The 17,579-nt window shown below is 48.1% G+C and overlaps 1 protein-coding gene across 6 annotated transcripts in view; it reads left to right on the forward strand.

The window, feature by feature from the left end:
- The window catches only part of COMP (cartilage oligomeric matrix protein), a 39,463-nt gene that overhangs the window by 7,285 nt on the left and 14,599 nt on the right, over positions 1 to 17,579 (forward strand). For 2 of the 6 annotated variants that reach the window (XM_085562326.1, XM_085562330.1), the window contains exons 1-2: positions 14,256 to 14,389; positions 17,435 to 17,554. In XM_085562326.1, coding sequence (XP_085418452.1) covers positions 14,293 to 14,389; positions 17,435 to 17,554 — 217 coding nt within the window. In that variant the 5' untranslated portion in view covers positions 14,256 to 14,292. Of the gene's footprint in view, positions 1 to 8,974; positions 9,082 to 10,437; positions 10,492 to 12,263; positions 12,338 to 14,160; positions 14,390 to 17,434; positions 17,555 to 17,579 lie in introns of those variants that run through there. The other 4 variants (XM_085562331.1, XM_085562332.1, XM_085562328.1 and 1 more) reach the window with 4 other exon arrangements.

Below are 17,579 nucleotides of genomic sequence, written 5' to 3' on the forward strand. Positions count from 1 at the left end.
GGATTTGGCCGAGTGTCCAAAGTGTGTTTGGCCACACCAGGACTTCCAGGAGGGCTCCAGGATTAAACACCCTCATCCAAAAATGCCCTGAAACTGGAAAATTTAATTTTCTGGCCTCCGTCCCTGAAGAATTTTCCTTTTCAGTCCCTTTTGATGTTAAATTTGCCCAGCTTGGCCTTATCTTCTCCTTGCAAATAGTCCAAATTTGAAAAAGAAGGAATGTAAAGTCATTTCTGCTTCCACACCTGTAGGAAAAACTGGTGATATTTCATCAAGTGTACGTTTCTTTTTCATTTTTGCTGAACAAAAATCAAGCAGAATTGAGGGACCCCAAAAGGGTTGGGTGTTGCAGTTGTTTTGCCACCGTGGAAGGCCTTTCCAAGGAGCTGTTTGTCGTGTCTGGGGGGGCGGTTTTAGGAAGGGGAAGGAATGTTTTCCTTGCAGAATTCTGTGGATTTCAGGAGGAACCCAGCCAGGGCTGCCCTCAGGCCGTGAATGGTCTCAGTGTAGTTCTGTGAGGCCTTCCCAGAAGTCAGGAGCTGCTTGGAAATGAACCCAGGAATGCCATCAAACAGCCTGGGACGAGATCAAGGCGGCTGTGGGCTCCCAGGCTGCCCCACATCCCCCAGGGGGAACATTCCCACCCCAGAGGGCACCGACACCCCAAAACAGAGGGACCCTTGAACTCTGGATCCGTGCTGGGAGGTTTCCCCTCGTCCCACCGATGCTCAGGGCTCTTCCAGCTGCTCCCTTTGCCAAGGATGCTGGCTCGTCCCTTTTCCACGTGCTCCCACAGCCTGGGGAGGATCCTGCCCCCAGCCCGGCGGCGCTGGGCGCTGGCTGCGCCTCAGGATCGTGCTGGAAACACCTCAGCAGCTGCTCCGTGCGAGGAGGCAGCGTTCCCACCGGGAAGGGCGGCCAGCTGGACAGGGAATAACGCTGCAAAGGCCGTGGAAATTCGGGGAGAAGGACTTCTGCCATGCTGGTCCCTTCAGAATCACCAGCAGAGCCATTCCAGAGCCTCCCACAGGTGCTCCGGTGGACGTGTGGCCTGGTGGAGCTGCTGGATTCGGAGCAGGGCCTGTGGCAGCACAGCAAACCCATGGAGGAGTCTGGAAACTCTGAACTGGGCCGCTTCTGCTAAAAACGGCACCGCTGGCCTTGATTTATGAGCAAACAGAAGGCTGCAAACGGCCTCGGGAGCCTGGCCCAGAAATCCATCAGCCTGATGTCATGTGGAGAGGGCCCAGAACACAGAATTATTTTTATGGAGTTGTTAGCAAGTGTTATTAAAAATTTGAAAAGTTCAATTGGATTTTTTTTTTTTTTTTGGCTATAGGATGAGGGCAGAGCAGAAGTCCTGGGATGGATGTGGACAAGACATTCCAGTTCTAGGCCACCCTTCCTGGCTCCAGATGAGAACACAGCTTTGCTGGAAGAGGGGATTGCAAAAGGGGATGTGAGGGAGGTCTGGAGAGCAATAATTTTAAACAGCACTTCAGCCATGATGTCATTTCAGCTGAAAAATAATGTTCAAGTTTGGGCAAACAGAGCCCGGGGCCAGCAGCCAGGGTGGGGAGAAACTGCAGCAAAATGGAAAGTCCAAAGCGTGGAAGGTCATGGTGGAAAACCAAATCAGAATAACCCTGAAGAAAGGTGGCTGAAAACCCTGGAATTTTCTGTGAGCATGAAGATTCCAAGGAAATGGAGGGGAGGAAGATGTTCAAACCCTGGACAGGGTTTTCACTCCTCTTGTCTGGAAGTCAGAAGCCAGATCCTGGAGCACAGGAACAGCCTGAAGGATTGTTGTGACCCCAAACTGTGATCCCAAAGTGATCCCAAGCTCTTCTCCTGGGATTTAACCCAAATCCAGCCAAAATCTGCATCCACATCCTTTGCCTGAGAAGGCCAAAAGGCTGAAACAACCAAGGGACGTTGTTCCAGTGGATTTGGACATCAAAAATACCATCTAAAAACTGCTTTGTGGGGTTTCTCCCTCACGGGCTGAAATGGAGGATCACCCTCAGGCCAGGCTGTAGCCTCAGCCCTTTCCATGGGGTTTTAATTGAATTCCCACTAATCCAGCCATAGAAAGCTGAGGCTTGCTCAGCCTTGGATAAAGCCTCGCACATTTTGTCCTTTTCTCGTTCCCTGTTCCACCACAAACCTCAGCTGGGGGGAAAAAACCCAACAAAGCAAGCGGAGGAAGGGGCACCTGCAGCTGGAAATGACAAACAGCTCCTGTTTCAGGAGGAGATTTAGGACTTGGAGCTCCCCAGGAACAACTTCTCTTCCCGCTGTGCTGGGAGCCAGGAATGAGCTCAGGCTGTGAGATCAGATTTTGCTGAGTCTACAGGGTTAGGCTTGTTCTTTCCTCTTTTCCAGAAGTTCCCCTCTCCAAGCCATGCCTGGATATTTGATTTCCTGGGGAAATCTCAGCAGCTTTTGCTGCCTTTTGTGTCCAGGACACTCAACTGTGCCAGCAGAAAAAGTTGCTTTTGTCATTCCCGTTTCTCCACCTGAGCATGGGGTTCCTGGAATCCTGTGAGCTTTTCCTGGAAGAAGTGGTGCAGGCTGGAATGGCTTGTGCAGAAAGCACTCCAAGGCTGCAGAGATGTCCAGGAGGCAGCTGGAATTCAGGGAGAGCTCCTGGAATTCTCTCTCCTGGTGGGTACTTCTCTGGCTGTCGATGAGCACCCAACGTGCTCTGGCTCGAGGGGAAGCTCAGGCAAGAACCTGACCCTGTGCTGGCCAAAAGGAATTGGAACTTTATGGAGGGAACGCTGCAAAAATGCAGGGGATTGACGTGGTCTCCATCTGGAATTCAAATTAAAGGAATTTGGGACTGTCACAATCAGGCCAAACCTGTGCCCTTGCAATTTTTGGGTAGGAAGAGCAGTTCAGATGAAGCAAGGGCTGACTCTGGATCTCTCCACAGCCCATCATCCTGAAAATTATTATGGAAAAAGAGCAGGTTTGCCCTTGAGGCTGTTTTTCAGCTCTGGGTGGGGTCGGGAGAAGGCATTGCCAGCACTCCCCAGAGCCAGGTCATTCCTGGGAGACTTCTGGGGCTGAGATTTTCCAGAAAACTCCAGAGGTTTGGGTCAGTCTCCATCCTCCTTCTTTCTGGAGAGCTTCCCATCCCTTGTGAGCCTGCACACGCCGTTTTTCCATTTCTCTGGAAGTGACCAAAAACCCCAAAACAAGCCCAGAGCCTGGATGATGCAGAATTTTCCTCTGAGCTCATCGAGGATGTCCAAAGCAGCACCATCTGCAGATGGGGCCAAGAATCTGTAATGTCTCGAAGCTGAGCAAAATAAAACGTGTGTGAGAGAGGAGATGGGTGATAAGGGGAGCTGAGGGGGTGGGAGTCAGGAAAAAGATGGATTTGGGAACCCAGTGGTTGTCCCAGAAGCCATGAGGGGGTGAAATGAGCATTCCCACAAGTGCAGCTGTTTGTTTGAGCCTCTTTAATTAATTATTTTGATTTACATTCGTTAATTGCCTTCAGGAAGGAGCTGCAGCTCCAGACTGAGAAGATTCTCCTGCGTGGAAGTGTTTCCCACTGTTCAACTGCTGCAGGTTTTTATTTCTGGAATTCCCTCTCTTTCTCATTTGGAAATTCACCTTTTTATTGGAAGAAATCTTTCTTTGGAGAGAGACAAAGGACAGGGTGAGGAATCCTGAGGGTGTCCGTGTCCTTGCCCATGCCCAGAGCATCTCTGTGCACTCATCCTGCTCACAGCCAGCATTATCCTGGCTGGAAAACCTTTGGAATGCCTCAGGAAATCCCTGGGAAGGGGGCAGAGGTGAGGAGCTGACACACCAGGGGCTGTCCTGGGATTGTCCCTCTCTGCTCCATCCTTCCGTGCTCGGGATTTTGGGAGCAGCTCCCAAAGGAATTAAAAGCAGTTTTTTGAGGAAGAAAACTTCCTTCTGGTGTGCTGGGGATGAAATATCAGCTGAGAGGGGGACAGGAAAAAAGGATGGAGACAAAGCTCTGCTCCACCACCCCCAGAAGAGGGAGAATTTGATAATAAATCCATTTTCTTGTTCAAGATTCTCGTTTTACCCAAGGACAACAAGACCACTTCAAAGAACAGCATGGAGAACTTGCTGGTGCTTCCTCTACCCCTCTTTTCTTTGTGTTCTTCACAAATCTCCCCATTCCACTGCAAAAAAACCCACCTATCCTGGAGAGGTCTCATTGTAATTCAGAAAGGTTTTCTCCCCCATTTTCCTATATAAGAAAAAGCTCTTTTTCTTCACACAAGTGTTAAATGACTCCTATTAAAACCAAATTTAAGTGAATTTAAGTGAATTTAATCTCTCCCTGAGACAAGACAGAGAATATTACATTCGATAATCAATTTATTTGCCCCCTTTTCTCTGTCCCACTCAGTATTTCCAGTTGGTAGAAAGGGATTTAACACACAGTGATCGATCCTTTTTCCTCTCCTTACAACTTAAATCTCATTTCCAGCAGGGAAAAGGTTTCTGTCTCCTGCCAAGAGCTGGCTGCAAAATCATTTGTACAGAGCACCTCTTTGATCACTGGTGTCCTGAAAAGACCTGATTGCTGGGTTTGCCTTTTTCCAGCTGTTAAATTATCCCAGATATCTTCCTGCTGGATTTGTGGAGGGCTTTTTTAATGGAAAAAGGGAAAATTTGGAGGGGAAACCCAGCCCCTATCGCAGTCAGCGAGAGGAAGAAGCAAGAGAAGCAGCATTAATTTTGAATGAATTAATTAAAAGTTGGTTCTTGCTGTGTATTCAGGAGATTTGGGCAGGTTCCCTTAAGAAAAGCCCTGGCATGGAAAAGCTCTGGAGTTCCCTTGGGATGCCCACGGAAAGGGCAGCTCTGGGGGCAGCGTGGCCACAATTCCTGGGAAATTCCCAGTTCCCCACTTCTCATCCCCATTTTCCCTGGAGGCTGTGCCCAGCTCCATCTCCAGGGGATCCATTCCTCAGCTCCCTGGGAAAAACCCGATTTTCTCCGGCGTTCCAACCCAAATATTTCCCTTTCCCCCTGGATTTGGCTGTGCTCCCTGTCCCTGTTTTCGGGGTGAATGTTGTCAGGTTCCTTGGGATCCTTCCTGTGGAAAGGAGAGGTGGAAGCTCTGTCCTGGCTGTCCCCAGCTGTGCCAGGAGGCAGCAACCTGAGGACACCAAATCCTCGTCCGAGCCATCCTCGGGGTCACGGAAATGCCATTTTCCCTACAGAAAACGTGGATTTTTGTGCAGCCCCAGAGCCCACAGCCCGCAGGCAGCTCCAGCAGCGAGGAGATCCCCAGGATCCCTGAGCTCCAGGCTTCTCCGTGCCAGATGTTCCTTTGGAGTTCATAATCCTTGGGATGCGTTCAAAGCCAGCTCAGTGCTCCCGGAGAGAGGTCCCAGAGCTATTAAAGCGTGGACGTGCTGTCTGCCCACCTCCCCCGTGATCTCAGAGCCCTGAGCACTTCCAGTCCTGCCTGGAGGAGCCAGCTCCTGTTTACTCCTGCCTGGAGACCCCGGCTTCCAAAATTCAGGAGCTTTGACCACAGACATCAGTGGGATGCATCATTTAGGGGAAAAGGAAAAGCCGGGCTGCTTCGAAGAGTATTTGTTTTTAAGCTCTGCCATCCCAGGGAGTTTTGGGAACACGGAGCAGTAAATCTGTGTTATTGTCATTATGACTCTGGGAAGTGTTTTTCGGGAGAAAATCCCAAAAAAAAGAAAGCGAGATCTCAGCCAAAGGACTTTCAGTGGGAAAAGCTGAAGACTCTGAGCATGGAAGTCCCAGCAATTCCCAGCACGCAGTGATGGCTTCACTTTCTCATCACTTTGCACCTCTCTCAGACAAAACATCCCTCAGCCTCCCCCGATTTCCCAGCACAATTCCAGTGAATTATTCCCGCTTTCCTCGGCGTGTCTGAGCTCCCGCTGGCTGCTGGAGGAAGAGGAGCTCATTGTTACAAATGAGCCTAATCCAGAGCTCCAAATCTTTTATTATCCCTGCTAGAAATCGCCGTGAATAGCGCAGGAAAAAATGCAGGGCCGTTTCCTGCGGGGATTTCGGCGCCCGCCTGGGGCTGGGGTTGCGCCATGGATGGGGCTGGGTGCCTCGGGCACATCCCCTCATCCCCTCATTCCCTCATCCCCACATTCCCTCATTCCCTCATCCCCTCATCCCCTCATCCCCACATCCCCATATCCCCTCATCCCCACATCCCCACATTCCCTCATCCCCTCATCCCCACATCCCCACATTCCCTCATTCCCTCATTCTCTCATCCCCACATTCCCTCATTCCCTCATCCCCTCATTCCCTCATTCCCTCATCCCCTCATTCCCTCATCCCCTCATTCCCTCATCCCCTCATTCCCTCATTCCCTCATCCCCTCATTCCCTCATTCCCTCATTCCCACATTCCCTCATCCTCACATCCCCACATTCCCACATCCCCACATTCCCTCATTCCCTCATTCCCTCATTCCCACATCCCCACATCCCCACATTCCCTCATCCCCTCATCCCCACATTCCCTCATCCCCACATCCCCTCATCCCCTCATCCCCACATCCCCACATCCCCTCATCCCCACATCCCCACATTCCCTCATCCCCACATCCCCATATCCCCACATCCCCTCATCCCCACATTCCCTCATTCCCTCATTCTCTCATCCCCTCATCCCCAGATCCCCATCCCCATCCTCAGGGCTCCTTCTGGGCAGGATGGGCCCCAGCTCCTCCCGACCCGGCCTCTCCTGGGATTTGTCCCCTCCAGGGCTGGGGGACTTTGGGGCACTGTGGGAGCCCAGCTCCTCCCTCTGGCTGTCCCAGACCCTGGCAGGGATCTCGGGCACCTTGGCACCAAGTCACAAACACCCGTGGCTTCCATTTTAGCTGCCAACTCTGTGAGGAATCCCAAGCCACAAGGGTTTGAGCAGTGTGGGAGTTGGATTAACACAGGGTGGAAAATAAGAATTTTGGGGTTTTAGAATGGGGTTCAAGGGTTCAAGATGGATTGGGCATGTCCTGGCCTTCTTCTCCTTCTCCTCACCCTCCATGCTTTGCTGTGCTGGTGACACTTTTCTGTTGGTTTAAGGTAGGGACACACTGCCCAACATAAATGATTGATATTGCCACCTTATTGTAAATATAGCACACGTGGTTTTGGGTATAAAATGTGAAATTTTAGTATAAAATGTGTAAATTTTAGTATAAAATGCCCTAGAGGGCAGACAGAATGCCATGGCCGAGCTGCTGGCCAGAGCTCAGCAGGGCAGAGAAAGAATGTTCTAGATAAAGGAAAATAACACCCTTGAGAAGCCGAGCCTGCACATTCAGACTCCTCTGGCTGCGGGGCTGGAAATGAGGATTTTTACCCTCCTGAGGTCACCCCGACAGCCAGACCCCCTGGGGCACCTCCTGGGCCTCCTGGCCTCGGCCTGGCCGAGCCCAGGTGAGTCCCGGCTGTTGTGCTGGGACAGGACCCTGCTGGCACCAGGCTCGGGTGGTGGGGTCACCGGGTGGGCCCGGGGATGGCTGCAGAGCTGGGGGGGCACAGGGAGATCCGGGATCCAGCAGAGAGCCGGGATTAATCAGAGATCTGGGATTAATCAGAGATCTGGGATTAATCAGAGATCTGGGATCCAGCAGAGCTCTGGGGTCAGCAGAGAGATATCTGGGATCCAGCAGAGCTCCAGGATCCAGCAGAGCTCTGGGATCCAGCAGAGATCTGGGATCCAGCAGAGATTGGGATCCAGCAGAGCTCCAGGATCCAGCAGAGATCTGGGATCCAGCAGAGATTGGGATCCAGCAGAGCTCTGGGATCCAGCAGAGATCTGGGATCAGCAGGGATCCAGCAGAGCTCCGGTATCCAGCAGAGAGAGATCTGGGATCAGCTGAGGTCTGGGATCCAGCAGAGATCTGGGATCCAGCAGAGATGTGGGACCCAGCAGAGCTCTGGGATCCAGCAGAAATCTGGGATCCAGCAGAGATGCGGGATCCAGCAGATATCCAGGATCCACCACCCAAACCAGCCTGGAATTCTGTGCTCTGAACTGGGACCAGCCTGGAATTCTGTGCTCTGAACTGGGACCAGCCTGGAATTCTGTGATTTGAACTGGGACCAGCCTGGAATTCTGTGCTCTGAACTGGGACCAGCCTGGAATTCTGTGCTCTGAACTGGGACCAGCCTGAACCGCTTCACCAGGAGCAAATCCATCAAAAACCCCACAAAGAAATCCAAATTTCACACTTTGGATGCTCCATCTGCAAATTCCCAAATACTCCATGGGCACTGGACACTGCAGCTGGAGGCAGGATCCTCCTTCCTGGCCCACCTTTCTGCTCCCAGACAAAACAAAAACCTTGCTTTTTTTTTTTTTCCTTTTTTTCATCCTTTTTTAAAAGCCTGCTCAAACAGGATTTTCCAGCCTGATCGTGTTCAAACCCCGATCTCACCCGTTGCTAAAACAATCCCAACAAACAGATTCCAAAAGGATCCCCTCAGAGCTGCTGCCAGCTAACGACCTGGAGCCATTAATTAATTCATTCGTTAATAATGGACAGCAGTAGCAGCAGTGATTATGTGAGATAAACACCCAGCGTGATGCAAATATTAGAAATAAATCCATTAATCCATGGGAAGGGCAGCCCATCCGTGGAATAATGCACTGAGGGCTGTGCTTTGTCACAGCTTTGAGGAGTCCCAGCCTGCTGCAGTCTGCTTTGTGTCTCAAACTCTGAATTCCTCAGGAAAGCGAGGCCTTAAAGACCTTTTTAAAATCACTTTAATGCTTTGATTTTCCATTTCATCAGAGGCAAAGTGAATTAAACCTGGGGGCAGCTCCATTGTGCAATTTACCCTTAATTTTTTTTAACTTTATCCTTTTTTTTTTTTTCAACTTCACCCTTTATTTTTTTAACTTCACCCTGAATTTTTTAACTTCACCCCTAATTTCTTTACTCGGTCCTTTCTTTCTCCAGCTGTTTTCTTCCCCATTTATGGAATTTGAACCCTGGCAAGGCTGGGCCACCTTGCAGAGGAAGACAGGGACTGGCACCCTGGGACCTGGATGGTTCTTCCAAGTAAGGTTGAGCTTCCAAACGTCATTTTTATTAGGATTTATTGGGATTTATGGGATTTATTGGGATTTATTTGATTTATTGGGATTTATTGGGGTTTATTGGGGTTTATTGATATTTGCTGAGATTTATTGGGATTTATTGGGGTTTATTGATATTTATCAGAATTTATTGGGGTTTATTGGGATTTATTGGGGTTTATTGATATTTATCAGAATTTATTGGGGTTTATTGGGGTTTATTGGGGTTTATTGGGATTTATTGGGACTTATTAAGGTTTATTGTTCTTTATTGGCATTTATTGGGGTTTATTGATATTTACTGATATTTATTGCGATTTTTGGGGGTTTATTGGGGTTTATTGGGATTCCAGGATCCTAGGAAAGCATGGAATTACACTGCAAGTTTTCCAAATCTGCTCCTGGAGGCCCTGGGGAATAAAAGGAGGAATGGCTTTGAAAGGCATCCCTTAAAACTGGGGATTTCACTGACTGGAAGCATTTAAAAACCTCTGGAAGCCCAAACTGTGAGGAAAATGAGACTTTTTTTGAAGGCTTTCCTTGTATCTCCTCTATAATTTGGATTTTCCCCCCAGAAATGCATCAGAGCCCCTCTGAAACCCTTCTCACCCCAGCTCCAGGCCGGAGATGTTTTCCACTTATTTTTAGAACCTGACCTTCCAAGGCTGAAAAATAACATTTTTCCTCCTTCTGACTTTTGTCCTTCACTTGGCAGAGGCCAGTTCAAAACAGAGAAATGGAAAATATTTCAACTTTCAGGCAGCAGGAGCTTTGCTTTTTTGTTGTTTGTTTGTGAGCTCCTCTCATTTGTGATGTCAGCTCCAGCCAGGAAAAAAAGGTGTAACGAACCTGGCAGCGCCCAGACTCCAAAAAAACCCCAAAAAACACCCCAAATAAACATTTTCTGCTGCATATTTTGATTTTTTTTTTCAGTAAAGCTTCAATAATAATCCTGCTCCAGGCTGGGAGATGTTTCCCCATCAGCTCCTTCTGAATTTGGGTTTTTTCAGCAGGAACAAGCAAAGTTTTCTGCTCCTGAGCTGGCTTGGAGGTGATTTACAGGGATTTAGGAAGGAATCAGGTGAATCCAAGGAAAATAAAGGAAAATAAAGGTGGGAATGACCTCAGCCCACCAACTGCTCAGCTCAAGGCAGGAGCAACCAGCTCTGCTGAGCTTTGCTGCCCTCACAGCTGATCCCAAAAATCTGCTGCAGCCCGAAGAAAAATTCCTTTGGGTTTCTAAAAGGATGAAAATGGGGAAAAAAAAATGAAAAATAGAAAAAATTGCCTTGATATGCAGGAGCCTTCATTCCTTTAAATGTCAATTATTGGGGTTTCTTTCAGCCTGGAGCAAAAAGCCCAAAGGAAATGACCTGGCTTGTCGATTGTGTGGTTTTGGTGAGTTAATTTGGCTGTTAAATAACAGAAATAATAGAAAATGTGGTTATTTAAATATATAATGAAACCACCCTTATATATAAGAATAGGCCTATTGTTATGATCGGTTTATAGGGTTATAAAATGGGATTTTGGAGGTGCTGAGCTCTGTCCAGAGGCACTCCTGATGGGATTTAAATTTTAAAAAACTCCCTCCCTGCCTGGCTGGAGGTCACAGAGCAATCCCAAAGTGATTTTTCCTCTCCAGAATTTTGGCAATTGGGGCCACTGAAAATTTAGAAACCCAAAATTCACTGGAGACCCAACTTTCAAGGCTTTGGTTTGGGTGCTTATTTTTAATGCGGATTTATTTGATCAATAAATACATCAAAATTCATTGAAAATGCATTTCAAATATAGAAATAAAATCTGCTATCTGTGGATGGGAATTTTAAGGCTCTTCCAACCCAGGCCATTCCATGATTCCATGATCCCACTTTTTTTTTTTTCCTGCAAAAATGAGGATTTTGGGGTCTCTCTGCTCCCCACACAAAGCAGATTTTTGGTCAGTTGTGTCTCTCACGAGTGACCCTGTCCACTCTTCATTCCATGGGAATTACATCTCTTTCTTTCTGCACTTTTATGACTTTTCCACAGTTTAAAAAACTCATTTTTTTCCCATGAATACTTGGCAAAACCCCTTTTTTATTCACGCCTCTGATAAGCAATGTGTTTTTCCTTCACTCTGCGCTGCCAGAACAGGGACTGCTGCCTTTCCCAGGAGTGGGAATGTGAAAATTTGGGATTTTCCTGGCTGCTCCTGCCCTCCCCAGCTGGATGAGCCCCAATTCTCACAGCTCCGGGTGAAGGATTTGATCCCTGAGGGATGTGGCAAAGGCAATTCCTCCTCACTCACTCCTCGTTTGTTACTGGAAAATCCAGATTACAAAGCAGATTTTCCCTCAGGATAGCAGTGGGGAAAAAATCCTATTTTTTGTCTTTAATAATAATAATAACAATAATAATGGTAATAATAGCATTAATAATAATGATGATGATAATAATAATTATAATGATGATCATGATAATTATGATGATAATAATAATGATGATAATAATGATAATGATAATGATAATAATGATAATAATAATGATAATGATGATGATAATGATATTGACAGAGGGTCGATTTATCCACAAATGCTAAAACCAGGGAAATTCCAATATATGATAATGATAATGATCATGATCATGATCATGATAATCATATTGACAGAGGGTTGATTTATCCAGAAATGCTAAAACCAGGGAAATTCCAATATATTATAATGATAATGATAATGATAATGATAATGATAATGATAATGATAATGATAATGATAACGGTAATGATAATGATAATGATAATGATAATGATGATAATGATGACGATAATGATATAGACAGAGGGTTGATTTATCCACAAATGCTAAAACCAGGGAAATTCCAATATATGATAATGATAATGATAATGGTAATGATAATGATTGATAATGATGACGATAATGATATTGACAGAGGGTTGATTTATCCACAAATGCTAAAACCAGGGAAATTCCAATATTTTGATCCCACAAGGATCAAACCCTTCAGCCCTTGGCTGGATGTGCCACCCAAATGCCATTGAGTCCAAATTCCCTCATTTCCAGTGGGAATTGCCTGCAAGAAAAAAAGGGTAAAAACCCATAAATTCCATCATTCCTGGCACAGCAAACCGGGAATATTTGTGATTTATTATTTATTGTTTCTTCCAGGGCCTGTGTGGGCCCAGCAGCGCCCTCAGGGCTGGGCCGGTCACCACAGGGACCTGGAGCTTGGGAGGTCTGAGGTAAAAAATCCCATTTTCTGTAAATATCCCAAATTCCTGCTGCTCCCTCTTCTCAAAGACTGAGCTTCTGTTTCCTGGGGTTTCCCTCAGCCTCTCCTGTTTGCTTTTTGGGGTTTTTTTTTGCTGCATTTCCAGGCCAAACTCCAGGAATGTTCCAGGCCTTTCCTCCCACCTGGAATTCTTCTTGGGATTGGGAAATTCTTGGAAGTTTTTCCACTTTTTCCTCAGCTGCCCCAGGGTGGATTTGTCCGTCCTGTCTGTGTTTCCTGCTGGGAAATGAGAAGAAGCTGCAATTCACCTTTTTTCCCCTCAGTTTTGTACTTCATCCTTCCTTTGGGAATAAAAATTGGAATTTTCTTCCATTTTTTTCCTTCCAGTTTTTTTTTCTTTCTATTTCAGCACCAAAACAAAACAAACAAACAAACAAAAAAATCTGGAATTTTCTTCTGGTTTTTTTCATCTAGGTTTTTCATCTAGTTTATTTTTTCTTCCTATTTCAGCACCAAAAAAACCCAAACAAACAAAAAAGGAATTTTCTTCCAGTTTTTTCTTCCAGTTTTTTTCTTCCAGTTTTTTTTCTTCATATTTTAGCACCAAAAAACAAAACCAAAAAACAAAAAAGGAATTTCTTCTGTATTTTAGCCCCCAAAACAAAACAAAACAACAACAAAATTGGAACTTTCTTCTCTATTTTAGCCCTTAAAAACAAACAACAAAAAATTTTTTTTCTTGCAGTTTTTTTCTCCCATTTTTTTCCTTCCAGTTTTTTTTTTCCCTTCCTATTTTAGCACCAAAAAAAAACCCCAAAAAATCACTTTGAGCTGAGTTTCTGCCTTGTTTACTTTGGGGCCGGGGGAGCGGAGCCAGCGGTGACGCGGCCGGAGAGGAGCCGAGAGGGGGAAGGAGGGAGGGAGGAAAAGAGAGATGGATGGAGGAGGAGGAGGAGGGCAGGGAGGAAGGAGGGAGGGAGGAAAAGAGAGATGGACGGAGGAGGAGGAGGGCAGGGAGGAAGGAGGGAGAGAGGAGGGAGGGAGGAAAAGAGAGATGGACGGAGGAGGAAGGCAGGGAGGAAGGAGGGAGAGAGGAGGGAGGGAGGGAAGGAGGGAGGGAAGGAGGGAAGGAGGGAAGGGAGGAAGGAGGGAGGGAGAAGGAGGAAGGAAGGAGGGAGGGAAAGAGGGAGGAAGGAGGGAGGGAAGGAGGGAGGAAGGAGGGAGGGAAGGAGGGAGGGAAGGCGGAAGGAGAGAGGCAGGAGGGAAGGAGGGAGGGAAGGAGGAAGGAGGGAAGGGAGGGAGGGAGAAGGAGGAAGGAGGGAGGCAGGAGGAAGGAGGGAAGGAGGGAGGGAAAGAGGAAGGAGGCAGGAGGAAGGAGGGAGGGAAGGAGGGAGGGAGAAGGAGGAAGGAGGGAGGGAAGGAGGGAGGCAGGAGGAAGAAGGGAAGGAAGGAGGGAGAAGGAGGCAGGAGGGAAGGAGGGAGGGAAGGAGGAAAGAGGGAAGGAGGGAGGGAAGGAGGCAGGAGGAAGGAGGGAGGAAGGAGGGAAGGAGGGAGGGAAGGAGGAAGGAGGGAGAAGGAGGCAGGAGGGAGGAGGGAGGGAAGGAGGCAGGAGGAAGGAGGGAGGGAAGGAGGCAGGAGGCAGGAGGGAGAAGGAGGCAGGAGGGAGGGAAGGAGGGAGGCAGGAGGAAGGAGGGAAGGAGGGAGGGAGGGAAGGAGGAAGGAGGAAGGCAGGAGGCAGGAGGCAGGAGGCAGGAGGGAGAAGGAGGCAGGAGGAAGGAGGGAAGGAGGGAGGGAAGGAGGAAGGAGGAAGGCAGGAGGCAGGAGGCAGGAGGGAGAAGGAGGCAGGAGGGAGGGAAGGAGGCAGGAGGGAGGGAAGGAGGGAGGAGGAAGGAGGGAGAAGGAGGCAGGAGGGAGGCCGGCGCCCATAAATAGCCGGGCTGGCGGGGCAGAGCAGCCCCCGCCGCGATGGCCGCAGCCCCGCTGCCGCTGCCGCTGCTGCCGCTGCTGCCGCTGCTGCTGCTCGTGTGCGCTCCGCTCGGCCGGGGCCAGCAGAGGAGGATCGGTAAGCGCTGCCCGGCTCCGGTGCGCTCGCATCGTGCTCCCATTCTACTCGCATTTAGTGATGGTTTAACTCTGATGTAACTCCAATTTTATACAGGTTTTACCCTGATTTAATGAGGAGTTAATTCTGATGTAACTCCAATTTTATACAGGTTTTACTCTGATTTAATGAGGAGTTAACTCTGATGTAACTCCAGTTTTATACAGGTTTTACTCTGATTTAATGAGGAGTTAATTCTGATGTAACTCCAATTTTATACAGGTTTTACTCTGATTTAATGAGGAGTTAATTCCAATTTTATACTCCTTTTACTCTGGTTTAACTCTGGTTTAACTCCAATTTTATACTGATTTAACTCAGATTTGATTTAACTCAGATTTAATGATGGGTTTACTCTGACTTTACTCCGATTTTATTCTGATTTAACTCTGATTTAATGATGATTTAATTCTGATTTAACTCCAATTTTACACTGCTTTAACTCTCCTTTAACTCTGCTTTAAGTCTGCTCTAACTCCAATTTTACTCTGATTTAATTCTAACTCTGATTTAATGTTGATTTCATTCTGCTTTAACTAAGGATTAACTTGGGTTTAATTCTGCTTTAACTCTACTTTAACTCTGATTTAAGGTGGATTTCATTCCTCTTTAACTCCACTTTAACTCCGCTTTAATCCTGATTTAACTCTACTTTAACTGGGATTTAATCCTGATTTAACTCTGCTTTAACTCCACTTTAACTCCGCTATAACTCCGCTTTAATCCTGATTTAACTCTGCTTTAATGCTGGTTTAATGCTGATTTCATTCTGCTTTAACTCTGCTTTATTTCTCCTTTAATTCTGACTCAATTCTGATTTTTTGAGGCTTTTTTAGGCTGCTCTGCAAATGCTGAGGGGTGGAAGGCAGCTGGAGCCTGAAAATATTGAAGGGACTTCTATAGGAAAACTGTAAATGGTCCATGAGATTTTTTTCCCCCAATTTTCCTCCTGAGAGGTGAAACTTTATTTAAGGAAAAGAAAGGAAATCAATAATTGAAGGAAAAGAAAGGAAATCAATAATTGAAGGGAAGGCCTGACCTCCAGGAATGTTCAAATTCCACTTTTCCAACCCTGCTTTTGGGGAATTCTCAGCTCTGGCAATCCAAATTATTATTCCCAATCCAAAAGTTACTGGAGAGCTCACAAATATTCACTTTTTTTATTTTTATTTTTATTTTTTTGGGGGAAGATCCACGAGGTTTTTGGGTTTCTTTGTGGAAAATGAGGACTTTTTATTAAATCAGTGCTGAGAAATTCTCCCTGCTCGAGGATGCAGAGCCCAAATTCCAGCTGATTTTCCCCCTGGACACACAGAGGGTTTTGTGGGATTTATTCCTGGTTTTCTCTTTGCTGTAGGTGAGGGGTGGTTTCTGCTGGGGGATTGGCAAATCAGGGGGAAAAGAGAGAAATTATGGGGAAAAATTAGAGAAATTGGGGGGGAATTGAGAAATTATGGGAAAAATTGAGGAATTATGGAGGAAAATGAGACATTATGGGGAAAATGGAGAAATTATAGGGGGAAAATATATAAATTATAGAAAAATTGAGAAATTGTGGGGGGGAAATGGGAAATTGTAGGACTAAAATGGGAAATTGTAGGAAAAATTGAGAAATTAGAGAGAAAAAAGAGAAATGAGATTGTGCATCCTCATGGCCGCCGAGGAATTTGGGATTTGGGAGAATCCCTGAGTTAAACTGGGATGTCCAGTTCCCTTTGCACTCCCAAATGATCCCTAAAAATCCCCTAAAAATCCCCTAAAAATCCCCTAAAAATCCCCTAATCCCAGAAGCACGAGCTCCATCCTCCCTCCCTTGGGCAGATCCCGGATTTTTTCCCCTTCCCAAAGGGACCCTGCAGACCCCAAATCCCATCGGGAGGGAATACCGGGATCCTTCCCTGGCTGAGCTCGGGACCTGTTCCTGCAGCATTCCCGATTTTCTCTGGAGCTGCTCCTGGCCCTCCGGCATTCCTGATTTCCTCTGGAGCTCATCCTGACCCTTCAGCATTCCCGGTTTCCCTGGAGCCCCTCCTGACCCTTCAGCATTCCTGATTTCCTCTGGAGCTCATCCTGACCCTTCAGCATTCCCGGATTTCCCTGGAGCCCCTCCTGACCCTTCAGCATTCCCGGTTTTCCTGGAGCATCCCCTGACCCTTCAGCATTCCCGGTTTCTCCGGAGCCCCTCCTGACCTTTCAGCATTCCCGGTTTCCCTGGAGCTCATCCTGACCCTTCAGCATTCCCGGTTTCCCTGGAGCATCCCCTGACCCTTCAGCATTCCCAGTTTTCCCTGGAGCTCATCCTGACCCTTCAGCATTCCCAGTTTTCCCTGGAGCCCCTGCTGACCCTTCAGCATTCCCGGTTTCCCTGGAGCTCATCCTGACCCTTCAGCATTCCCAGTTTTCCCTGGAGCTCATCCTGACCCTTCAGCATTCCCGGATTTCCCTGGAGCCCCTCCTGACCCTTCAGCATTCCCGGATTTCCCTGGAGCCCCTCCTGACCCGCAGCATTCCCGGTTTCCCTGGAGCTCATCCTGACCCTTCAGCATTCCCGGTTTCTCCGGAGCCCCTCCTGACCCTTCAGCATTCCCGGTTTCTCCGGAGCTCATCCTGACCCTTCAGCATTCCCAGTTTTCCCTGGAGCTCATCCTGACCCTTCAGCATTCCCGGTTTCTCCGGAGCCCCTCCTGACCCTTCAGCATTCCCGGTTTCTCCGGAGCCCCTCCTGACCCGCAGCATTCCCGGTTTCTCCGGAGCTCATCCTGACCCTTCAGCATTCCCGGTTTCTCCGGAGCCCCTCCTGACCCTTCAGCATTCCCGGTTTCTCCGGAGCTCATCCTGACCCTTCAGCATTCCCGGTTTTCCTGGAGCTGCTCCTGACCCTTCAGCATTCCCGGTTTCCCCGGAGCCCCTCCTGACCCTTCAGCATTCCCGGTTTCCCCGGAGCTCATCCTGACCCTTCAGCATTCCCGGTTTTCCCGGCTGAGCCCGTGTCCTTTGTGTCCCAAGATCCCAGCCGGCCGCTGCCCGGTTCCGCCGCCCGCCCGGCCGCTGCCTTCAGCCGGAATCCCGGGAATGCCGTGGGAGCAGGTGAGAGCGGCCGGAATCCCGGGAATGCCGTGGGAGCAGGTGAGAGCGGCCGGGATCCCGGGAA

Source organism: Lonchura striata, chromosome 28 (genome assembly GCF_050655825.1).
Source record: "Lonchura striata isolate lonStrDom1 chromosome 28, ASM5065582v1, whole genome shotgun sequence".
Taxonomy (NCBI): domain Eukaryota; kingdom Metazoa; phylum Chordata; class Aves; order Passeriformes; family Estrildidae; genus Lonchura; species Lonchura striata.